Genomic DNA, 26218 nt, shown 5'->3' with positions numbered 1-26218 from the left:
CACTACCACATGGGAAGCTTACCATACGAACACAGGTCACGTGGTCATCAGATTACCATACGAACACAGGTCACGTGGTCATCAGCTTACCATACGAACACAGGTCACGTGGTCATAAGCTTACCATACAAACACCAGTCATGGGGTTTATTTTTAGATGAAGCCTTTTCTTTCCCCCAACAATGACATATTTTTTGCACTTTTAATGAACAGCAATAATATAAAACACAGCTACATTTTAAACAGGGCTGAACTTTTATGAGGCTGGCTTCCACTATAAATTACTAATTTAATTTTAGCCAACAAAATAATTCTCTCACCTGTTGCGCATCTTCATTCATTATACAGGCCGCTAGCTTTGAAACACATTACAGGATTTTTCATTTTATACATGCTATCTGGTACTATAGTTAAATGCATGTCATTTTGCAGGCTATGCTTTCAGTTAGTGCTGTACTAGCTTGGTCATTTCACCTGGATGGGAACTTGTCCTGTCATTAACCAATCAGCTGCTTCCCCTATTGATTCACATGCTTTCAGCCAGGGCAATGCTTAGGCACAGAAGACACTGCCGAATTGAAATGACCCAGGAAGCGCAAGTGTAACATATATCCTGAAAACAAGGCATAGACTATGAGAACTTTCTTTAACCTTGAGTAGTACCAGGTATCCCGTTTTAAAATGAAAACATGTTTGCTATAACATGCGTTTCTACATTTGAGACCGATGTCGCAAATGGAAGTACAAAATGGGTAACAGGGAAGCAACATACATCCCTCGCCACTGCTGTAAACACAAAGTTAGTAGAATGGTCACGTGGTCTAGATCTACTGGATGCACGTGTAACAACGTAGGTTTGGCACACACCGATCGGTTCCTCCATATATCCCCAGATTAATGCTCTTAAGAATACCCGTGGCAAGCTTTATTATCCATATTCTGTGTTTAATACGGTACTTTTATTATGCATGGCTGCAATCCTGATCTTTTAGGAACATGAGGCATGAGGTCTGCAAAATGAAGAAGGCTCTTGTCATTGGCACTGAAACAGTTCAGCAATAAGACTGAATCCAGGTTTACTGAAAAGATCATAAATGAACAATTAAAATATATAGAATCACTTAGAGATGAATGGAACAAACAGACCAAAGAAAGGCATCGTATACAATTGCCATTTATTAACTGATTATCACCATGTACAAAAACAAATATTGTATATCCTACATCTATTAGGGTGACTTCCCCACTCAAAAAAAAAAAAAAAAAGCCACATGGTATAGTTAATTTAAATGTCAAATGTGAGCAACTACACCAACTGCTAGAATTCTTTATGACTTCAGTAAGTCATGCCTTATTGAGCACTAAAACAATTCAAATTTTCCTCTTCGTTGGTTTCATTACCACCACCCTAACCCTAACTCCCCTTCCTAGTCACAGGGATAAGGGGATTTACAACGAGGGAATAACACCCTGAAAGTGCTGAGGAACTGGGGTTCACAGCATGCTTCATGGATAGATGTGGAGGTTCACTATTTGTAAGTATTGAGGTCTGAGGAAACGCATATACAAATCTAAAACGCTCATCTCTGGATCTCTCTCCCCAGCGTCATTATGGGAAAGTCAGCTTTGACTCAATAGTCACAGACGCTGTTTATGAAATAGATACTAATCCGATTCAGAACCACACAACCTTTTATGTACCAGTACTGCAAATGACATCTTTTATTTGCACGATCTGCTTTGGGGATCAAAATAAGAGTCACAAATAGAAAACGAATACGACAAGACTGTCAGCCAAAACTGAAGTATAACTAAAATGCCACCAGTGTTATTTATTGCAATGGGACATTGTATTTAAGTGCTCGTACAAGATACTTATTTGGGAGAGGGGGAGGGGGGTATTGTTTAATATTTGTAAGCATCTTCAGAAAGAAGTGTTCCTGTAAGACTGTAGGGTTCCTCTTTATTCAGGATATAAAACAGATGCTTCTAAAAGCAGGAACTAACTGAAATAAACCAATACACGTCTCATCAGTTTTCCGCTCACGAGACTATTAAAAATGCAGATGCCAACTGGATGGCCCTTCAGTTCTTCGAAGCGTCTGAAAAGAAAATGTTCGGGCAGCACTACGGGAGTGGATTCCTCCTCGTTTCTCAGTTCTCCGACTCTGTTGATCTGTAGTGGTCCTCGTCCACAGTGGAATAAATGTGCCCTTCATTACCGAGGAACTCCACAGCCTGCCTGCGTTCAAAATAAAAGGAGAAAAAGATCATTTAGTTGGTGTTGATCATTTAGTCAAAATAATAGGTCTTGTTATTTCAAGAACTCCCAGCGTACAAAAAATAAAAATACAGTACAATACAATAAAGTTGTATTTTAAAACCGTAGTGATTCCCTACATTGAAAGCTGAATTTGAATTGATAAATCATTTAACAGCCATCTGCCCAATTACTTTGACTAAGCACAATATAAAAAACACTTACAGCTGGTTTAACAGATGTCAATTAGCACTTACCTTGGACTACCTAATGTTACCTTAGGTAAGGTAGTCCAAGCGGAGTGATGATCTGGGTTAACAAAACCAGCAATCAACGTTTCAAAACTCAGAAATACTAAAAACACAATACATGTAATGACAAATGTTTCGACTCGTCTTTATCAATGCCCTTTTAGTCAAAAGGTTTGTCTCGTGAATTTATGAAGTTTATTAATCTCTTTACAGCCTCCATCGGCGATGTTTGATTCCTCTAGTGGTCTTTGTGTAGCTGCTATCGGCCATGTTCTAACTGAACCAAACTTCCAGCCCTTTTTAAACTGCTAGTCTGTTTATTTATGCCTTGAATACACTGTGGGACTAGCTGGCACTGTTCTTTCGTGGTTTAAGTGCTATCTTGCAGACAGATTCCAGTTTGTCTCTTATGGGGAGGACATATCTGAAAGGTCTGATGTCCTATATCGGGTCCCACAGGGCTCTAACCTGGGTCCATTGTTGTTCTCACTATATATGCTTCCTCTGGGTGACGTTATCCATAGACATGGAGTGAATTACCATTGTTATGTGGACGACACACAGCTTTATTTGTCCTTAAAGCCAGGATATACTTGTGCTGGCGGGCTGCTTCCGGCTTGTCTAGCAGATATTAAGTGCTGGATGATTCAGAAAATACAAAGGTTATGCTAGTGGGTTCCAAAAAACAAATAAATCATGTGGTATTACAAGAGCATGAGCTTAGTACCTTCTCTTCAGGTCTTAGGTCAGAAATACAAAACTTGAGAATTTGAATAACATATTAGAGAAGTTACTATCAAGTTTCATTTGCAAAATATTGCAAAAATGACACAATTCCCACATCATGCTGAGAGACTTCTGCATGCATATGTATCATCCAGACTTGATTACTGTAATCCACTCCTCTCTGGTATCCCAAAAAGTGTGCTATTTTGACTCCAGTTTGTCCAAAACACCGCCGCTAGGATCCCAACTAAAACTAGGAGAAGGGAACACATTACCCCTGTTCTAGCTTTTTTACATTGGCTCCCGGTGGAGTTTAGAATTGATTTGAAGATTCTGCTGCTAACCTATAAAACCCAGAATGGCCTGGCACCCGTTTATTTACAAGAGTTCCTCACCCCGTATGCACCCAGTCATTCACTGAGATCACAGGACGCAGGTGTTCAGAGCGTCACCCCGTATGCACCCAGTCATTCACTGAGATCACAGGACGCAGGTGTTCTCATTGTCACCCCGTATGTACCCAGTCATTCACTGAGATCACAGGACGCAGGTGTTCAGAGCGTCACCCCGTATGCACCCAGTCATTCACTGAGATCACAGGACGCAGGTGTTCTGAGTGTCACCCCGTATGTACCCAGTCATTCACTGAGATCACAGGACGCAGGTGTTCCGAGTGTCACCCCGTATGCACCCAGTCATTCACTGAGATCACAGGACGCAGGTGTTCTGAGTGTCACCCCGTATGTACCCAGTCATTCACTGAGATCACAGGACGCAGGTGTTCCGAGTGTCACCCCGTATGCACCCAGTCATTCACTGAGATCACAGGACGCAGGTCTTTAGATTGTCCTGAGGGGGAGTACAATTAAAACGGGTGGAAGGGCTTTCTCACACACACTGAGCACCACAGCTATGGAATGCCCTTCCAACCTTTGTTAGAGCGACTGAGACTGTTACAGCTTTTAAAATCGAGACTTAAGTCTTACTTCTATACATTGGGCTTTCTATCCTAGTGTGCCTCTACTGTCTTTTTAAACATTGTTTTCCTGTATATTGTATTTTTTGGATTGTATTTGACCGAATTATTGTTTCTGTACAGCACCTTGAGATGCCTTTGGAGTGAATGGCACTTTATAAATAATTTGATTTGACATACACTGCTTGCGATAGGCAGGTTGTGTTGAACCTATGGCCAAAAGTTTTGCATCCTCCTATAGAATTAACAAATTTTGCTTCATAAAGTCAAATGAAACCTGCTGAACAATGTTACATTAACATATTGAATTACATACCGCTTTGTAGTTCTCCATATACTTAATGAAAAATGTGACGTTTCGAAATCTAACATGAAATACTGTACTACGATTATGGCTTCTGGTAGACTTGCGATAACATGTTTACCCTTGATACGAGGGCTTGTTTCTGTTTCACGGTTGCACCCCATGCTGTTGCAGTTGTTGAATTTTGTTTCACCACGACCTTTTAGCTACCGCAAGCTTTGCAAAGTTTTTTGCAAAATCTGTATATGTATGTATTTATTGATCTTGCTGTATATGTATGTATTTATTAAATGGTCTATCTGTATATGTATGTATTTATTTATTTGTTCTTTCAGATCTGTAATATTATAACTAGCATGGTGTTTGCAGTGATGATGAAGTGCTGCAGGATTGAATGAATTCAGATTCCTGGGCAGGTCAGCCAACTCCAGATACTGTATCTTATTCTATAGAACTAGCAATGGTCCTGAGGAATCTGGAGACACAGTTGACGCGGGCTCTGCCACCATTACACAAGACCAGACAGAGCACCAGAAAATCTGGAGTGTATGTGGAGGATGATATGCAAAAGGAGAAATGTCCGACAGAGACCCCGTGACAACGATGGGCCAGCAGAGGAGTTCAATAACTTCAGTAGAATTTAAAACAATGCAAAACAACATTGGGCGAATTATGACCCGCCCTGTATATAAAACAGGTTTGTTTGTGGGTTGCGGACTGTATCGCATTGTGACAAGGATAGGGGACTCACTTGATGGCCAGGGCGTTCATTCCCTTAAGCCTGATTTTGATGTCCTGAATACTTATCCCTTGCACTTCTTTACATGTCTTGATCAAATTCAACACCTGCAAATAAAAACAAAATTACAGAAAAAGGCAGCATGCAAAACACGTACAGCCTGAAATACACAGAATCACCTTTATGCACCGCAGAATAAATTTCACATTTAAGTCATACATATTTATTAAATGTTTGACTGAAGCCAAAAACATCTTGGCTGAATTACCATAGTTCTTTAAATGAATGGCAAAAACAGAAGGCAAATAACTAATAAGTCACACCTGAGTCTAGGTTTACTTATAGGAGTTGTTCATACAGCAATAAGGAGAGGAATAATATGTTCAACTTCATTTAAATAATATACTTTAACTGGAGGTAGTTTTGAAAGCCAGGACTGGGAGCAGCAGGGCTAGTGTGTGCTTGAATCCCTGTGTGAAGGGTAACGCAGCTCCTGTGCTCACCTGACCCTGCTGTGGAGTCAAGCCATTCATCCCACCATCCTCAGCTCCCGAGTATCCGCTCCCTGTGCTTCCTGGCATGCTGAGGCTCCGATTCATGCCGCCGTCACCCATCTGAGGGGTTACAAGAGAAGGATGTCACTGTGGCTGCATACAGGCTGGAGAAACAGTAGACTAAAAAAGAATATATTGTGTAGGAATGGAACGATACTAATCTCATGATAAATTACATATCACGATGTGCAGGTCGCAACACAACATGCATCACAATACAGGGATGGAAATAAGACTCACCAATACATACCTCTGTAATAAACAGTGGCTGACCAGCAAAGCACAGCGCTCTGACAAACTCATTAACACAGTCATTCTGCCCTCTGTTTTTATTAAAGCGTGTGTAAAAGCCGATAAATGGATTGCTGGTCTCTTTTCACTTTCTTATTTTAGTTTAATGTGTCGCTTGTTTTTCAGTATGTTCCTTTATTGTCACTGCAAACATGTACCTCAATGCAGCAGTATTTGCAACGCTATGCATCCTCTGCCTCATCTGACCGACTTCTGCTATTTTTGCTTTTAGTATACTTAATTTTCTTTTGAATATTCATAAACTGACTTGTTTTCTCCCCATTCCTCATCCACTAAAAATATTATACTTTCGTGTAACTATTTCAATTTCGTTTTTGAACAAGCTAGCAGTTACTATGCCCAGCAACTGCCACAATAATCAGACTTTGATTGGCCAACATAAATCCGATGATAGCGTGTTTGTGAAGTGACCAGAAATGCAGAACACTATAAATGATATATCACATAAAGAAAGTACCACACTCCATCGATACGATGAACCGTTAGACCTCTAATATTTTATTAAACATATATCCATAAATACTGCATTACATGAAAATCTCACATTTATAGTACAGATTCGCCCTCCTTATTTCACTATTTTACTTCAGTGCAATCCTAAAAATAGTAAATTAGTGAAAAGCCATTTTACACTACAAAATATAGTACTACTTAACTGCCAACATGGATGGGCTAGCCTGAATTAATCAAAGCAGTGAATTATCGAAACTTATGATATGGGCAAATTAATCAAATTTGAAGAAAAAAATAAAAATCAGTATATTTAATTGAACAGAAAAGGTTTATTTTATGCAGTTTTAAAGCCTTTATGAAAATAAAAAATAAATAGCGCCTTGCTGGTACATAACTGACACTATTTTGTAGCGCTGGGACAAATATCTGAACGAGCATTTCTATCACATGTATCTGACGGCATAGAAAATGTCCATGGACATGAGAAACGACACAGCTAGCAGGAATGAGAAATACGCATCAAAACAAGCAGCCAGAATTTGTGCAACAGTTTCTAAATGAGCAAAAGGAGAAATATCTGTGTGGGATTTCTACATGTCTGAAAAACAGAAGATCAACACTGCCACTGTTGCTGTTAGTATTAGCATTTAAACACAGTTCAGGCAACACTAGCTCCTAAATAGTGATCTCTACACACTGTACATGTGAAGGTGCTGGTGCTGCTTCAGATTTGGGAAGCAAGTCAATCGGGGTTGGGTTGTGTCTGCAGTACGATACACGTCAGGTACTTCACTATAACAACTCGCAAAAGAAATAACTTGCATAGTGTTCAATGTTACATTTCTTTCATTATTATGTGGAACGCAAGGAGTAAATATGTAGTTTTTTTCATTGTGCAACACCCTCTTTTCCACGTTTATTTTATTTGTAGTTTTTATGCAAGTTAAAAAGTTGTTATTACTTCATGAAAATGTGCACTTTGTTTATTGCAAAGACACAACAATGGCAGAATGTATTAAATGTCTACTTTATGTACTGTTTTTGCCTGATATACACACACAAGATACTTTGTTTTGTAGCTAATTCACAAGTGTGCCTTTTTGTGGGATATTTTTCCTCTTTAATACATTACTAAATGTAAGGACTTTGATAATGTTTTGCAGATGAATGAATCTTGAATGGATATCCAAATATGAAAATACCATGCTCATCCCAGCACTACTATTATGACGATTTATAAATAAAGTATAAAGGTTGAAACAAAGAAAAACAAAGTTGTAATCATACCAAAGAAACATACTACATTCAATGACGAAACATTGACAAGAACCAACGGCTTCAAGATAAAAACAGTTTCTTTTAGCATTTCAAAATGTAGCACATTACATGTTTAATAGTTAGGCATGATAACCTAAATCAAACAGCATTGCTCATCCCTTTGACACTGTGCCATCTAGTGGTGGGAGTAAATATCCACCAACACCTGTATTCACACTAAATCAGAACAATACTGTGGTACAGTAATCCGTTGTGTATCCGACTGCGGTGGGACCAGAGTAGGGATGGGAATTTTAAACGTTTAAATGTATAAATTCTAAATTAGTAGTAAAATGTTTAATATGCTAGACGTATAACCAGTCACGTGACAAATGCCACCAATTTTTTTTTTTTTAATGCATTAATTTTAGCAATTTATCATCAGTAGTCCGTCGCGTACGAGACAGCTCTAGTGCCACAGTAAGGGCGGATATTATAAAAAGGAAGGGGTTCGGCAATTACCTCCAAGTAGCTTTTCTAATTGGTGCAACAGAAAGATTGACACTGGGGTGGACGAGAAAACCGTGCTTTGTAAATAATTACGCCAAACAAAACTGCTGTACCACAAAAACACAAGTTCAATGCTTCACAGTTTCAAATGAAAACATTCAGAATAATTGTGGATGGAGCTACTGATGGCAATAAAAAGCAAACACCCATAACATTTGCTATAGATTTGGCTGAACATTGGGCGTGATCACGTTATCCCCTATGAGGACAGTGTGTGTGAATCGTGAATGCAGAAGTTTTGAAATCTATGTAAGATTATCCCAATACTGTGCCGACCCATAAAACAATAACAGCGAGGCTGGAAAAACTCAAAGAAAACCGTGATGCAGCTGTTCATACAAAACTTTCAAAAGGGAGAAAAAGTTGCAATTACCACAGACTCGTGGACCCCATTCCCCAATCTTCCCATAGGTGGAAGACATTTTTCACTTGACATTGTTCTGTAAGCTTTAGGACCAAACGGCCGTTTATGTTTAGTACAGTTTTTATTTGTATGTTGGAACTACTGCACTAAAGTAAAGGACCCCTGAGACACACTTCAAAACAGGTAGGACAGGCATCTCATTTTACAATTCAATGTAAAGTTGTGTGTGGATAAGTGAATATGAATACTTTACGTTATTTAGTAATACTTGACCATATACAATTAACTGCACAAGGCGGCAAACATAATATTATTACTTAATATGTTACTTGATTGTGTGATAATGTTTGGGAGTTTTATGTACACTAGTACAGTATGTAGAGGAGAGTAGCGTTTGATTCGAGTACTCGGAAATTCTAATGCTCAAGTACTCGTCTCGAGCAACAATAGATCTAAAAAATCCCACCCCTACTATCAAAGACAGCAAACTTTTAAATCTCTGAGGCAGACTTTTTAATATCAGTCACAGTGCTCTTTAAAATTCCAAAATATTGTGCTATTTTATCCCTGGTAATTACCTTTTCCAGAAGTGAAAGAATTTCCAACTTTTTTCAATTATAAGCACAACTCGCTTTCTCGCTGTACAGTGGGTGCTGTTCGTCTCAATTTTTTTTTTGTTGTTTTTACTATGTAAAGTCTTTTCGATGTTATAATGTTATTTGCTTACTTAGGGTTTATTGCTTAGAAAATACTAACCAGGGCTGTCAGTATCAGCTGTAACAATTATTATCACATAATTATTGTTTAGAGATTCAGCTTTTTGCTTATCCCTTGTTTAGAAAGATACAGGGTATTAATGCTTGTGATGGAGTAGCTGTCTGCTGTGTGGGTGCGTGCATTCACTGCTGAGTGACAGGCAGGAGATCGAGACGGAGGTTGAAGTTGATATGACTCGCGGGTGAACAGGATTTATTTACATATCAACACACTGAACAGCTCCCGTGACACTACCAGCAATGGCAGCGCACGGAGCACATACAACACAGTGTACGAAAACTTTGGTAGGATCTATATCATGGCGGATAAATGGGTAGGGCGGATATGCGACAGGCGGATACGCGACGGATTACTGTATAAACGAGATGTTATACTCTTGTTAAAATATACAAAAACAGCAGAAGAGAGTTAACAACATGAATTCAATTAATTACAGTACCACTTGACATAATAACCCAACTGTTTCATAAGATAACTAAATCTCCCTATTGCACCACAATGTCCACAGCTGATTGCAATGCAATCCAAGTCTTAATCCTGTTGAGCATACCATTGTCACCCTATTTTATTTTTGTAGTTTAGTTTTTTTCTATAGTATGACATGCACTGTTTGACAATATAAACCAAACCACCTACAATTGTGTATTCAAGTCAACACTTTGTATGTAAGGGGTCTCTTACTGTTTAGAAATACTTTACAAGACTTCTAGTCAAAACATTTGTCATTGAATTTATTGTTTCTTTTCTAAATTCAACACTTTTGCGCGTCAAATAGCTACACGTCGCATTGTTATAAGATGTCATCTAGTGCAGTTTGAGTGAAAGGGACACAAAGGGAAGAGACACGACAATGTACAAACTAATTAACCCTTTAAGCAGAGACAAAAGCAGAAGAAAAAAAAAATCACAGGAACTTTAGAGCGAATAAAAAAAGGAGAAAACCCTGTAAATCTGATGTATTTGACTATTATATTTGAACATTTATTCTGTCATGTGTTTTAATATATGTTTTTTACAACATTTATAAATGTAAAGAAACGAGTGGATATAAGCAGATATTTCATGAACTAAATGGATCAGGTTTTTTTTCCTTATTACTGATAATAATGGAACGAATAATTATTTTATTTATAAACATTTATTTAGAGAAAATAAATCAAGAGTAGTGTCCATTATTGCTTATAAAGACCCTGAGAATTAATGTGTATTACATCATTGCAATCACTCGGGTGAAACAGTGTCTTGTAATTTGCCCAAACATCAATATTTTTCAACAAAACTTTCACGGAGTATTGTAAGGTCTCTCAGGTCATAGAATAATGCGTTTTTGTACATGTATCTGTAAGCAGAATACTTAATAAAAATTACTTAAAAAAACAAAACAAAAAAAATATATTGTTAAAAAAAAGTGAAACATTTGTATGGCTTCTGAAGTACTTTATAATGTTCTCCAGTGTTCCGAAAAAAAGGACAGTCAAAAAGCGCCTGGTCCTGGGGGAGCATCCCACTGAAAAATGCTTGGTCCTGAAAAGGGTTAAAAGTCATGTCCCCATAGGAACCTATTAGCAGCAACTACACTCCTAATATCAGAGTGCAGATCTCGCACTCAGAATGTGTGACAAAGAATCCCAAACGCTTAAACCACAACAGGATCTACACAAACAGATTAAATATGGTAACGTCTGCTTTTCATCTGTTGTAAATTTAGATTGAATTGCTTATAATATGTGTTTCAGAGTTGAATGTATTTTCTCTTGCAGTCTTTGGCACAGCAAATTATTAAACCAAAAAACAATTTGAAAAAAATGATTAGAGAAGCACGGGAGGACATCTATACAAAGGATAAGATGGAGCGGAACTGTGGTTGGTAGATTTGTCATACGTGATTTGTCACACTGTACTTACCATAGGTTGCGGCTTATTGAGGAGCATCTGGGCGTGAACCACTTCCAGCATGTGAGAGGTCAACTCATTCATATCCTCCAGAGGCCTGACATTAAAGGCAACCAGACTCTTCTTGTTCTGCAAAGTGTGGGGGGGGTATCTTTAGTAATACCCAAGTACATCCTTACTTTGAAAACTTCAAAATAGTAGAGAAACATCCTACTGAATGTACAATATATGAGAAAACTAAAGAATCTGAACCTCTGATGTTTTTTTCTCAATTCTCATTTGTGAGGCTCAAATTCTGTGATTAAAAAATAAATAAAATAAAAATAGTTCTGTGAAAAAGCATGTATTTATAAAATGTGTGTATCCAAGCAGTCCCTTACCTGGAAAGACCGGAGATGACATGACACTTTAACGTAATTGCCAGGAGGCACAACAATATTTTCCCCACCTCCTTCCTACAAAACAAGACAGGCACTGGGATTAGATTTGGCTTACATTTAAAAAACGAACAAGTGTTTGAAAGGGGAAAGTTTCCCCAATCCTGTGGTTGTCTGTCTCTTCCAGCATATAATGAACTGAAGATCTCCAGGCTGATTTATAAGCCCCATTGGGCAGATAGAAGTGGCAGACATACCAATACCGTGCACTCTCTTTATTGATCTGACTTGCACATAAAACAGTGAAATGTTGAAAACTGTGACTGAGTGGCGATCCCTCAGACAGCGAAATACAGTACATGAACAATTTACTCAGATTCATTGCTCAGATAGCTGGCTCTTGTCATTTCAGTATTAGCACATCTCAACAAACCTGAGATGTGCATTTCAACAGGTCTGGTAAGATCGGTCAGTGTAGCGTACGTGTGAAATGTGCTGGTATGTCAGACCAGTCTTCCTCTGTGCAGGGGTCTGTGGTGAGTAAAATGAGGAAGTGCTTAGAATTATGTCTGGCAGTCTCTGGATTTCTGAGTATTGTAAGCATTCCCAGGGCAGGGGGGAGGGGGGAGGAGTGTATGTTTATGTAACCCCCACCCCGCATGCTGCTGTTAGCTCATCACAAACCATTTCAGGTGCCGGCTTCACAGTTCAGTTTAAGTTTAAGTAGAATGTAGAAATCATGGGACATGTATTTCATTCTCTGTGCACCACTGTATTCTATTGTTCTCTAGTTCAAGTTTGATTGTGGATATTGTAAAATAAGTATTATGCCTTTTGTGTCAGTAACTCACAGAATCAAAGTCTGCATCAGATTAATGATTACTGAAAATATGAGCTTTTCTAGGTGTTTCTGGTAAAGACGTAAAACAAAAGGGGAAAAGGTAGAATTCCTTTCTCCCCACCAATTATTTCCAGGTGTTGGTTTTTATTCTCCAAGCTAAAACATACAGCACTCATACCCCTGTGTGTGTACTTACATCCGTATCCACCCACTGTCTGACGTCAATGGGCGGCGCGGTCATGTCATCCAGTTTATACTGGATGTTGGTGGGTGCTTTCTCCGCATGGCGGATCACCCCAACAAGGGTCACCTGCCAAGAGAGAAGTGAAAACATGCATCAGCATCTGCGATAACGTTGGGAGAAACTGGCTTTCCCAAACATCGATATAATTTATACATTTCACACAGACCTGCTACCTACTGTATATAGCTCAATTACCTTCTATAAACAGGATTTTAATACTTTACTGTACTGCAATCATTACTGCATATTATTAAACTCCCATTGTCACCAACAGGTAGCTGGTGGTATTGGAGTATTCCTGCACAGGATGTTAATTTATAGTGCTGTGGCTGGATAAACAGGTCTAATACATTGAAATAAAAATCTGGAACTAAATAGTCTGTAGTGAATGGCTAAGGGACAGCGCCTGTGCTAATGAGGCAAGAAGCTAGTTTATCACCCGTTGAAGTTGCGAGTGCGGTCTCACCTGAGACAGCTCCACTTCTCCAAATCTGAAGACGTCCTCTGTCTGGGAGACAGAGAGCACCTGCGCCACTGTGCAGGGGACGATGGACTGAGCTCGGGATCTCTACAATGGAAGCACAGTAACACACACACACACCTGTTAAGAAGACACACCCTGGAGTAAGTTCTGTTACATTTGGGGCAGCTGGAAGATACCGACTTGTGTTAGAAACACAGTGCGCACAGTAACACAGCACAACAGACCAGTGCTCTCTCTAGGTTAAAGTAGAAGGAAGCTCCACTCTGCCCTTTTTCATGCTCTTCCTCTTTATAGTTAAACTAAATCACATCACACTTGACCTTGAACAAGTTGAACACACAAATAAAAAATTAACCTTCATATTTCAGTTGATTCATTGATCATATACAGTGCTCTATATTAGTATAGCATGTGTTATTTAAATGCTAGATGTGCCTCTAACCCTTCCAGCCGAGATCGCTGCTCCTTTCCAGCCTGGAGAGAACAGTACATACTATTAATGAATACGGGGCAGACCTGAGGCCAATTACAACTGTACCCGCACAATTGTATTTGTAATTACAATGTAATTGATGAATTACAGTTCAATTACATAACTTGTCATGCTTAACCCTTTAAGGACAGGGGTCATGTTAACACGATCATACTGAAGTGGGCTTCTAGGACCACGATCGTGTAAACATGATTAAAAAAAGCACTTTGTTTTGATGACTTATAGGGCCACCGTACTTTCCAGCACAGGCTTGAAACACATATCACTAGATAGGGGAGAGACGGACATGCACTTCCTGATAGTTTTTATTGTGTGACGCCACTGAGAGGGACATTTAGTGTCTAAAGGGTGGAGACAGTTTACAGCAGCCAAGCAGAGACAAAAGCAGAAACAAAACATTACAGGAACATGTTTAGAGTAAATAACAAAAAATAAAAAGAAGAAAAACTGTAAATCTGATGTATTTGACTTATTATATTAGAACATTTATTCTGTCTCATGTGTTTTTATATATGTTTTTACAACATTTATAAATGTAAAGAAACGAGTGGATATAGGCAGATACTATTTAATGAACTAAATGTATCCGTTTTTTTCCCTTATTACTGATAATAATGGAATGAATAACTTATTTTATTTATTTCGAGAAAATAATCTAGAGTAGTGTCCATTACTGCATATAAAGACCCTGAGAATAAACGTGTATTATGTCATTGCAATCACTCAGGTGAAACAGTGTCTTGTAATTTGCCCAAACATCATTATTTTTCAACAAAACTTTCAGGAAGTATTGCAAGGTCCCTCAGGTCATAGAATAACATTTTTTATACATGTATCGCAAAGAATACATAAAAAATACTTTAAAAAAAAAAGATATATATATATATATACACTGTATATTAGTATTGAAGAAAAAGTGAAAAGTTTGGATGGTTTCTGAAATACTTTGTAATGTTCCCCAGAGTGTTCTGAAAAAAAGGACACCATTTCCAAAATGCTACTGCAAATTTTTATTGGAAGAGTCAAATACAGTCAAAAAAACCCTGATCCTGAGGAAGCATCCTACTGAAAAACGCCTGGTCCTGAAAGGGTTAATAATTCCCAGTTCCACGTTGTGTTTTATGTTGAGCGAAATTCTCGTATTCAACCACTTTTAGTGACCCCATTTGTTTGAAAAAACGTTCTATCGTATGTTTCTGTATTGGTAGTATAAACAGCGTAAACATGTTAATGTGTGCAGCTATTTCTGTTACTTTAGTGTAATTGTAATCAAACTGCAATTATTGCAGCAGAATTGTAACTAAGCGTAATTGAACAATAGCTTTGTAATTGCAATTTCAAATTAAAATTGACCCCAGGTCTGACACTGGGCAATACTAGTTAAAAAAATAAAATAAAACAGAAATAAAAAAAACAAAAAGGCATGGGACTTTACAGTTACAGGCCTTAAACATACTGGGAAAGCCAAGGGCCTTAGCTCTTTTTTTTATCACTGAGCATTCTTTTAGTTAGATAACCTAAAGGCAATAAAGTAGTAAGTTATTTGGTTTAAAATGTTATTTACTGGAAAATGCGTATTTAGGTTCAACAATATTTCTTAGGTAATAAACACAGTCTCCTGGAATAAACTGTTTTCAAGGGAAACTCATATGTTCATGTGACAGGTTCACCCTTGTGCACAAAGTGTAACTGTATATGTTCTGTAACACCACTTTTGATATTATAAATGTGGGCTTTTAATAGGTCCAAAATGGCAACTGTAACTTTTTTAATGATATTTTTTATTGCTGTTAAATTCTGATTTAATGTGCGACATGACTATATATATATATATATATATATATATATATATATATATATATATATATATATATATATATATATATATATATATATATATTGTGGCAATCATTTCTGTATATTAGCTAAATAAAGAAAATCTATACACATCTAATTGTGAAGTGCAGGGCCCAGGCTAAAACGAATAATGAATCTGAAGCCAAACTGAACATAACCAGTGAAATGGGGCAAATCTGTAAAAAAAAAAAAAAAAGTTAATTGTTTCATGGTCACATAATCACACACTGATGTCATCATCACTGGTATGAAAATGAGCCATTGCCAAACCAAATCCACCCCCTACTGGTATTACAGTAATGGACCTCCAAGTGCATCCTCTGACCAATGCTTCCACAAGAACAAGCTGTGCTGAGCACCACCCCCTGCACTTCACACACACCTCATTCACTGGATACTCACCCCACCCTTCTTCTCCCCCTGTGTGGCGGACGGGGATCCAAACCCGCCCGGAGACTGGGTGTAGCCGCCTCCCATCGCAGACTCACCAAAAGAACCTGCAACACAGTCCAGTTTAAATACAGCACAACGACCACCACCATGTTGCAATCGCAATAGGGATGGCGTGTATTGTGACACTTTTGGACGTCAGGTTTGAATTCATTTACACACAACTACCTACGACCAAGGCCGCCAATATTTGTGCGCCTAAAAAAAACAAAACCTGTTCAATATTTATACTACAGTAGCAATACCAAAATATATGTAGAATGGTCTGCGCTTCAGAAACAATTGTTGGGAAGATTCTGCATCAATTACTTGTCCTATGTCACACTGTCTGTGTGTTGCATGTGACTTAGTGTGACGAAGTCTATTCTTGTGAACTTGTGTTGGGTCAGAACGTGGTACGTGTATCAAATCTTATATGCTTACAATTTTAGATAACCCAATTTGTTGCTTGTCAGTTAATAACACACATTTCCTCAATTGCAAAAAAGAAAATATTAAAAAGAAACTAAGGGCAAACTCTGTACATCGTACCCCATTCAGATGGGCGTTTCCTTGTTTACAGCTAAAATCATTTGCGCATGCCCAGGGCAAGTGCAGTGCACGAGGTACCACTTTTTAACGCGTACTACAAAATAACACCACGCCTGTATGTATATATGCACGTGTGTATTGGCGTTCTCTCTTAATACAAGTTAACGATACGACTGTCTATAGCAGCTTCAACTATATAACTTGATCAGTTAAGTATCCATGCACAACTAACTTTCAGTTACTAGTCCACGCTGGAGTCCCGCCATACACACATTCTCTCCCCCTCTTCTGTATAGTGAGATTAGTAAGACGGACAGATATATCCTTTTTATTAAAAAGTAATAATACATCTCTCGTGTGCTCACAGTACATTATTTCGTGTAGACGATCCGGAAACACACTTTTATTCACGTATAAATTACACAAAGCAATGAACTGGTTCAAGTACGAGGAAACAGAATTATTTTCTCACTCACCACTCTGGTTCCACATCATTCTATTCGGTACAATATACTGCTTTACGGGAAGATAGTTTTGTAGCGTTTCTAAAAGCAAACCTTTATATTGTTTTATAATAACATTGCACAGTTTTCTTTCCCACGCGCTGGTAAGCGACCCAGCTATGCTACACACAGGCGCGCTATAAACCGCACTGCCGCGAACACAGCTGCCCAATCACCGATTGCAGTGTTGAGAAGTCCTGCCCAATGAGACTGCGGGTTTGGAGTAGACTGCTCTGCCAGTAGTTAGTTGGCTTCAGCTTGCAGACTTTGCGATGATAAATTGACACGGGCGTCCATACCTATTAAGGGAACTAGAAATACAGTATAAATGTAACCCATTCAAAGGTGTAGGCGTTATATTTTGTGTTTATTTCTTTTTTGTAGATATTTTAGAAGGTTGCCATATTGAAGCCCATGTTAAAAATATCAGCTTAATATATGTGTTATCTGTAAAATGTTTTATAAATAACAAAAACACTTTGTAATGTATAATTAGTCACTTTCCTCGGATGGCTAATACTTTCTTGAGGTGGCTAAAACTACTGTTCTTAAACGGGTCTGATCTACATACATGTCAACAGTCCCTATATGGTCGGGACAGTCCCGATTTCCTAGCAAATGTCCTGCATCCCGATGCATAGGAAGAAAGTCCTGATATTTACACATAGAAATATAATTTATTCTGCACAGTAGAGTTAGTGAAAACCACACGCTGTGCTCTTCGTGCGGCTGACACATCTGCTCATCACTAACTTACCGGTTTGCAAAGCTAAGAACGCTTCATTGTGTCTGTGTTTACTGGGATGTTGGTCGTGCGTTGTTGAGTTGAGGGGATACCTCTATTACTATATGATAGATTGTTTTTTGCGTATGACCCCTCCCATGTGTATGATGCATATATCGGCAATCACTAAATGTGGGAAAACAGGATATGCTGACTATATACACAAATTTGAAAAAGGGGAAGATTATCAAAAAATGTACCAGTATGTACTGCAGAGTTGATGGCAATACTTATGGCCATAGACAAAATAAAGGAATATAAAGAAATGGATATTGTGATTTTTACAGATTCTCTAAGCTCGATACAGGCATGAGAATCGGAAACAGGAGATATGATAGATATTATATATGACATTATTCAGACATTGCATACTAATTATAAAAATGATAAAACTATTCTGATGGCCTGGATTCCATGTCACTCGAGTATTTTAGGAAATTAAATTGTGGGTTAGTACGTTTTGAAGGGAGAAGGGAGAGAAAACAAATGGAGAAAGAGAAATGTATAGTCAAATTTCTAAAAAGCATAAGAAACGGGAGAAAATATACGGGGAGAAATAAATATACATATAGAAAGATAGAGGGCGCTCATGATCTCCATTTAGATGGCATGTGCCAACATACCCTAAAAAGAAGAAGCAATCGGCACTCGGCAATAGACAACCAACTTCACATCCCTCCGAAAACCAGCGCTTCAATAACATCTGTCGCTGCCAAAGGACAAACGTGGATCAAGACAGTTACACACGGTATGCAGAGACCTTTACAGCTTGTGACTAGTTCAGCAAATATGTAGACATGTTCCTAGACTCACACATTGAAAATGTTACAACAAAGCATTCTGCAGGGAAGTCTAAAAGTCTCACACACATAGTGAAAGCGTTTCTTTCAGCATCAACATTGCTTTAGAAATTCAGATTGATTACATGTGTTTATTATTATTATTATTTGTTTATTTAGCAGACGCCTTTATCCAAGGCGACTTACAGAGACTCGGGTGTGTGAACTATGCATCAGCTGCAGAGTCACTTACAATTACATCTCACCCGAAAGACGGAGCACAAGGAGGTTAAGTGACTTGCTCAGGGTCACACAATGAGTTAGCGGCTGAGGTGGGATTTGAATCGGGGACCTTCTGGTTACAAGCCATTTTCTTTAACCACTGGACCACACAGCCTCCTGTTTATATACAGCAATAGTGTGTTCATTTAAAATAGAACATGTTGACATTACTGACTCGTATTGACCCGCCACATATGTGCAGTGTAATGAATATCGTTGCAACAGCACGCTGTTGTGTAATGAATATCGTTGCAACAGCACGCTGTTGTGTAATGAATATCGTTGCAACACCACGCACTTGTGTATTTTAGCCTGTTCATAGTTTGTTTTTTTTGTTATAAAGTAGGTGCTGCAGCTCGTCCTTTGATGGTCTAACACTTGAAATGTATTTGCTTACGATTGTAAGTCACCCTGGATAAGGGCGTCTGCTAAGAAATAAATAATAATAATGGTCAATGTGCAGTACCAAACTCAGCCTCTAGGTTTGTTGTGAAGAAAGTAACAACGCCAGCTGTGTAGGCTTTGGTGTCGTGCAAAATCAACAACAGACACCTACAATATAATAAGAACAGGGGCCAAGAGAGAGTTGAATTGTGAAGCATGCCATGGTTGTTTTTCTGTCTGATATTGTTCCTTTTTAAAAGCACCGTATCACAGTCTATCATTTTACCAAGTAATAAAGTGGAGTAGCTGTGTGCCTTTGTCTCATGTAGGTATTCACTTCAATTCAGGCACTAAGATTTCGGGTTATAAAAGCTCCCTTATTTTGAAAACTCAGTGTTGACAGGTCTGCTAGTTGGACATCGAGCCTGGTGACCCCTCCCCTTTTTTATTTGACTATTTTCATCGTTAGTCTCTGTATGTTCAATATGCTCAGTTTGAAGACATTTTTATATCAGAAAAAAACAAGTAGTTGCTTTTTGAAAGTTGTCAAAATCTCCAATTTGAATGCATTGGAATAATGCATTCCCTGAAAGTTTGAAAACATTATTTTATAACATCTGTATACAAAAAGATTAAGGATCCCAGTGATTCTGCCTCAACAACATGACTAGGTAACCCATTCCATAGCCTCACCGCTCTCTCTGTGTGAAGAAGCGTCTCCTTCCCTCTGTCCTAAGAGTCTATCTCCACTTAATTAACTTGGCTTTACAGAGGTGTATGTGTTTATCTCTGGTGAAGTAATACATATATTCCGTCTTTTTGTTGTGCAATGGTTTTAAAGCTTTGACGATGAACTTCCCTTATCTCATATCATACCAGGGAGTGTGCCACACCTTCATTTCTCGTTAGGGAGAACATTGATCAGAGGTGCATTTCCGTCTTCTCAGAACTCAGCTGTGGCCCCAGTGTGCAGTCTGGTGTATAACACTGCGTTTCAGGACCCCAATGTCTCTCACATCAGCTATTGTCCTGTGCCTTCTGCTCAGCAGCTGTGGAGCCCAGGCCTTGTCAGGTGAGTCCATTTCTGTGTTGTGTCAGCGTTCTCCTTTCTGCAAGTGATTGTATTATTTTATCTGAAGATACACTTTCCTAATATTTCATGTCTTCTCTGTTCATTATCCCGTTCTGTGTTCTCTGTCACTCTCTATTGTCGTGTGGTCTTTGATCATTATTTACCAGGATCACTAACTAATCACCTCAAGTCACTAAAGACACTGATCAGTAAACTTGGTTACTAATTATCGAAGCAGGAACTGAGGATTATAGACCATACACACAACAGGATACTACACAGGTCAGAAATTCAGCATTAGGAAAATGAGCACTGTCTGCCCTTATAAAAGTTCTCCACAGTAAAAGCACAGCATAAAGCATAGTGAATGCATGATAAAGCATAGGCAAGAGAGGTGGTAAAGTATATTAAATCATGGATGAATTACAGTGCACATTTACCTTAGTAAACGTTAATAAGCGAGGCCACTTTAATAAGACTTGTACTGAGCATTGAATTGGGCCAAGCCTTGAGAAAACGTGACACAGACTCTACAAGGTGCTGGACGTGCCTGGAGGGGTGATAAATGGATACATTCATTATGAAACTGCTTTCTTGTCTTGCAGGCCACTTCTGGCACATCACTGACCTTCACTGGGACCCGCAGTACAAGATGTCCAGTGACCCCAAGTCTGTCTGTCCGTCCAGCGGCTCTCAGGCTGTTCACAATGCCGGTCGCTGGGGTGATTACCTGTGCGACTCCCCCTGGGATCTGATCATCTCCTCCATCTACACCATGAGACACATCCTGCCCGACCCCGACTTCATCCTGTGGACTGGGTACGGGCTTTCACTGTGCATGCGTTACACTTAGCTATGCTTTAACTATGGTAATCTTCTAGAAGGGGTTAACCAACCTTCCCCTATTGAGTGGTTTCTTGATACATTTGAAACCAATGCAATTTTAAAGTTGTTTTAAAAACACTAAAAAAAATGCTTTGCTTTTGCTTCAAAACATGGCCAATAGTCTTCAGTGTCCAGACCAATAAGAGACCAAAGCTCATGGAGAACTTGGTCAGGTTCTAAAGTGCATGTGATGTTTCATTGCAATTTGATGAGCTCTACCGGAGCCTGACCAGTAGAGGTCACTGTGGCGTGGTGAGAAGAACCCAACCCTGTCAGAGCACAAGGATCCCAGCCAAGATGGACAACTGAATGTGACTAAGCTCCCAATTGCACACACGCTCCATGCCGTATGTCTTTACAAAGTAAGCGACTGGGGCACCCCATCCTTATCTGTTTGCATTTAGGTAGATCATCTGCTGTGACCCAGATGCTGTGCAGTACAAAGCATACATATGGGCCCTGCTATGGTGGTAGCAGCTCAGAATACAGGCAGGTCACAGGGAGAAGGGGGTTCTAGTTGTAAAGTGCTTTGCTTCCCCTTCTTACTCTGTCCCCAATGTGTGTGTTTGTTGTAGTGATGACACTCCACATGTGCCTAACGAGCAGCTGGGAGAGGAGGCAGTGTTGCAGATCATTGCTAACGTCACTCACATCCTGCAGGAGGTGTTTCCAGGTAAAACAGGGAGGGGTGGGCAGGTCCGCCGCCAAGCATAGGCAAGCACGCAGTCTGCGTACCCTAAACCAATCATCATGACAGTTCAACTTTCTTTCATGCCCGTTAGGGTGACTTTCTGTTACTGTGTGTAGACCTCATTTGAATGCAAGCTGTATTTACAGATACACATTGAACTAGTGATGCTAAACTGGATAAGACGGACAAATGAAACAGCATCAGAAGAAAATAAAACGTTAGTTTTGAACAAGAGCGAACCTGGAATGTTTTTTCCTGTACAGAGAAACACTTTATAGGTGTAGGTGATGTTACCGTGATCAAAGAACTCAATAAGGTCTTGTAGGTAATGTTTCTCGCCAAAAGTAGTTTAATACACAGAAGGCAGAAGTCTAACAGCATCACAGTACAGTGAAACTCAAAGTACTTGGTGATCCTCAATGGCACTGAAGATCACACAGAATTTCTGCTTTACAGTTCTAATTACACTGGAAGCAAGCAATCCTTTATTAACATACACCAATCACATACTGCTAACATCCCTGACTAATAATAGCAAACTCATTTTTATTTCTCTAAACTATTTTTATTACCCTACACGAGGCTTTTATTATTATTTATTTCTTAGCAGACGCCCTTATCCAGGGTGACTTACAATTGTTACAAGATAACACATTATTTTTACGTACAATTACATTATTTTTGCATACAATTACCCATTTATACAGTTGGGTTTTTACTGGAGCAATCTAGGTAAAGTACTTTGCTCAAGGGTACAGAGCACCCGTGTCCCCCACCTGGGATTGAACCACGACCCTCCAGTCAAGTCCAGAGCCCTAACCACTACTCCACACTGCTGCCCTCTTAAACCAGTTCTAACTGATTCCAGTTTTGAACATAGCTTTGTTATCTTTACGGCTCTTCTTTATTGTAGTGATCAGGCCTGTCTGTTTTAATTGAGCAAGAAAGCTTCTTTTACTGTGCCTGTTGTCGTGTTTTTCAGGGGGCGGGCGACAAGCCTGGGGTCTGATTCAATCAAAAAATATAGTGATGCTTTATGACTACCCTAATCCCCCTGGTCACCCTTCACACTGTTTTACTGGACTAACCAGACTGTGTATTTACTCCTTTTGGGTCAAAAGGTAGTCAGAGGGGACCATTATCAGCTCCAGTTCAGTTTTATTTCACATTTGCTAAGCATCCTGGTTCTTGCAGTCCTGCAAGACACCGACAGGTAAAAAGAATGCATTGGGATGCGAGTAAATAACAAAAATTCTCCTTTGGAGGCCGTAGAGGGAGGAGAGCAGTACAGTGCCCACGGAGAACGCTTTCAAGAGCAGGACAGTGGAAACACAACTCGAGATTCACACTGACTGCCTGTTTCTGTGTTCCAGACACCAAAGTGTACTCTGCGATGGGGAACCACGATTTTCATCCCAAGAGCCAGCTACCCGCTGAAGAGAACTCTGGATACCTCAGGACTGCGGAGCTGTGGGGTCGCTGGCTGGACAGCAGCTCCATAGACACATTCAGAAAAGGTACCGGAGAGGAGAGGAGAGGAGAGGAGAGGAGGGACGGGGACCCCTTACCTTCCTTTGGATCAGAGTTAAAATCATTTCTGTTGCTTAAATACTGTGCAAAATGTGTACACTTGTACAAACTTTTTCTATCTGTCACACTACATGGGGAAGACAGTGGGCTTTACAAAGCGCCTGTGCATAGTTTGCTCCACAGTGCTACTGTCTGAAATCTAGGGCATGCCCAGGTCTATTGGTAGACACAATACAATGCGCAGGGTTCTGAAAAGGTTAAAAATCAAGCCTCTTTCCTGTCAGGTGCGTACTACACTGAGAGGCTGCTGAACAAGTCTGGCCAGCGCGTGATTGTTCTGAACACAAACCTCTACTACAACCAGAACAAGCTGACCATGGACCTCCCGGACCCCGCTGACCAGTTCAAGTGGCTGGAGCAGGAGCTGACCAGTGCAGCGGCAAGCAAGGAGAAGGTGATGACCAGCTAACAGTTCTTCCTGTGTGAGGGAATGCTGTGCCCATACTCGCATTCTTAGAGTAATCACCTTTAAGAAATCGGAAGGTGTTAGCTATTACTTTCCCTTGTTTGTACAATTATCGAGTTTCAATCAACAACAATCTGAGCATTATTTAATATACAACCTGTCGTGATCAAAATAACAAAGTCATTTATATCTTTGTCTTCCCTTTCTTACTTTTGATATGAAATCATTTATTTCACTCCCCTTAGAAGTGCCTCGTCTCTGCAGTTAATTGTGGGATTTGTAGTCCTGGGCAAGATGTAACCGCGATTAAAGAAATGCGTATCCCAGTTTCCAGTTGAGTTAGGGTTAAGGAAGGGTCACATTTACATGACCAATCAGTTGCACTTGCTAGTTTTGCTGCATAGTCTCATTGTCAGTTTTGCAGCCTCGGTACAGCAGTAAAAACATCAGCACCCAGGATGAGAGGAAATTCACTTCCAGTTGGCTTTTAAACCACTCAGCACAGAAGTTAATTGCTGTTGCTTGGTACTCAGTTGTAAAGACGATGGAAGGCCAACTTTTCTTGCTTTGAAATAAACACATTAATGAATGGATTTATTCAATGACAAATACTTCTTAAAGGTAATTACTCAGACAGTAGGAGTAGCGGCACACCCCAGCGTCCCGGCTGTCTGGCTAAGACTAGTCTCACATTGATGCTGCCTAAAGCCCTTGTGTGGAACTCACCAGAGAGGCTGCTTCTAGTGGTCTTTAGAAACACATGTATTGCTGAGCTCTGGCTTGTTAATAAGAAGTTACAAGGATGTGATAAAAAATAAACAAGAATTGAAATGAATGATACGTGGGTGAGAAAGTGTGCAGCCTATTTGTTCTATCTTGAAGGCCCTGTATTACTTATGATTTGAGAGCTATGGAAGAACAAAATGGGTTAGATGTGTGGACATATTTTGTTAACTACAATCACTTTCAAATAAACCCCAGGATCAGCTGTACTGATTTGGCCATTAACAGCCTCCCTTTCTCAAGGGAAGCAGAGCATGTGAATATTAGGTCCCTTGATAAAGTCTTGGCTGCTGAACAGGTTTACATCATCGGACACGTTCCTCCTGGATTCTTTGAGAAGAAGCGTCACACGTCCTGGTTCACTCGGCACTTCAACGAGCGCTACATTGAGATCGTCCGGAAGCACCACCCCGTCATCGCAGGGCAGTTCTTCGGGCATCAGCACACAGACAGCTTCCACATGTTCTACGACAGCTCCGGTGGGCCACACTCTTTTTACAGAACAATTCCATATATATTTCTAATGCAGGGAAAGCACTTCACGTTTGATCTCTCTCTGTGTTTAGGGTCTCCGATCAGCACAATGTTCCTGGCTCCTGGAATAACCCCCTGGAAAACTACACTCCCGGGAGTGGAGAACGGGGCCAACAACCCTGGCATCCGAGTCTTCGAGTACGACCGCACCACCTTGCTCGTGAAGGTACAGTCCTGTCAACCTGCAGCTCTGTGCAAGCAAATACAGTGTTCTACTGATTCCAACCTGGTTTATATGAAGGTAACCCCCCACCCCCATTCGTTTCCCCATTTCCAGGACATGGTGACCTACTACCTGAACCTGACTCACGCCAACCTGGCGGGCCCACGCTGGGAAAAGGAGTACCGGCTCACCGAATCCTTCCGCGTGCCCGACGCCTCGGCACGCTCCATGCACGGGGTGCTGCGACAGATCGAGACGGATGACTGTGCCCTGCAGCGATATTACCGCTTCAACTCTGTGAACTACGACCTCTCGCACTGCGACTCGGCCTGTCGCACGAACCACGTGTGTGCGATCCGCGAGGTGGACTTCGCCAGGTACGAGAGCTGCGTCGTCACAGAGGGCGTCGCTCTCCTCTCTCTAGCGCCGGTTTTACTGCTGCTGCCGGCCACGCTGTCATGGAATCCGATGATGTAACTAAGGCTGTATCTTAGTGCTGTCTGCTTTGTAACAGAGATGTGCAGCTAATCATTTATTAAACCTGTCCTTGAATGCAGACCTGTTCTTTTCTGTGACTCCTGTCTCAAGTTCTTGATTATGTAGTTGACTAACGTATGGACTAGTCCCTTCAGCAGCACACAGTCCCTGA

At 40.0% G+C, this 26218-nt stretch overlaps 2 protein-coding genes across 3 annotated transcripts; one reads left to right on the top strand and one right to left on the bottom strand.

The window, feature by feature from the left end:
• Window positions 1–1158: 1158 nt before the first annotated feature.
• On the bottom strand, window positions 1159–17424 carry LOC117412911 (replication protein A 32 kDa subunit-A). The gene is made up of 9 exons (XM_058999569.1): window positions 17190–17424; window positions 16135–16229; window positions 13365–13466; window positions 12851–12964; window positions 11817–11891; window positions 11449–11565; window positions 5760–5870; window positions 5269–5363; window positions 1159–2242 (listed from the first exon to the last, which is right to left on the bottom strand). The coding sequence occupies exons 1-9, from the start codon at window positions 17206–17208 to the stop codon at window positions 2155–2157; spliced, it is 816 nt and encodes a 271-aa protein (XP_058855552.1). The 5' UTR covers window positions 17209–17424; the 3' UTR covers window positions 1159–2154.
• A 1200-nt stretch (window positions 17425–18624) lies between these two features.
• Window positions 18625–26137, top strand: LOC117413963 (acid sphingomyelinase-like phosphodiesterase 3b). 2 transcript variants are annotated; one of them, XM_034906664.2, is made up of 9 exons: window positions 18625–18748; window positions 20325–20517; window positions 21123–21336; window positions 21978–22075; window positions 23467–23610; window positions 23908–24077; window positions 25171–25351; window positions 25439–25572; window positions 25684–26137. In XM_034906664.2, exons 2-9 carry the CDS (start codon window positions 20451–20453, stop codon window positions 26044–26046), a joined length of 1371 nt encoding a protein of 456 aa, XP_034762555.2. In that variant the 5' UTR covers window positions 18625–18748; window positions 20325–20450; the 3' UTR covers window positions 26047–26137. The 2 variants fall into 2 exon arrangements, with proteins under 2 accessions (XP_034762555.2, XP_058856314.1); XM_059000331.1 differs by having other exon boundaries at window positions 18626–18748; window positions 20393–20517.
• Window positions 26138–26218: the final 81 nt, after the last annotated feature.

Source organism: Acipenser ruthenus, chromosome 25, assembly GCF_902713425.1.
Source record: "Acipenser ruthenus chromosome 25, fAciRut3.2 maternal haplotype, whole genome shotgun sequence".
Lineage (NCBI taxonomy): Eukaryota > Metazoa > Chordata > Actinopteri > Acipenseriformes > Acipenseridae > Acipenser > Acipenser ruthenus.
The sequence above is the reverse complement of the archived record's forward strand: the minus strand, read 5'-3'. Positions and strand labels throughout refer to the sequence as shown.

Excerpts from the sequence above, each read along its gene's own strand:
- LOC117413963 (XM_034906664.2), top strand. The coding sequence starts at position 20,451 with ATGTCTCTCACATCAGCTATTGTCCTGTGCCTTCTGCTCAGCAGCTGT. Across the intron at positions 20,518-21,122 it reads TGGAGCCCAGGCCTTGTCAG|GCCACTTCTGGCACATCACT; the intron begins GTGAGTCCATTT and ends CTTGTCTTGCAG. Across the intron at positions 22,076-23,466 it reads CCTGCAGGAGGTGTTTCCAG|ACACCAAAGTGTACTCTGCG; the intron begins GTAAAACAGGGA and ends TCTGTGTTCCAG.
- LOC117412911 (XM_058999569.1), bottom strand. Across the intron at positions 5,364-5,759 it reads TGACTCCACAGCAGGGTCAG|GTGTTGAATTTGATCAAGAC; the intron begins GTGAGCACAGGA and ends TTTTATTTGCAG. Across the intron at positions 2,243-5,268 it reads ATGAACGCCCTGGCCATCAA|GCAGGCTGTGGAGTTCCTCG; the intron begins GTGAGTCCCCTA and ends TTTTGAACGCAG.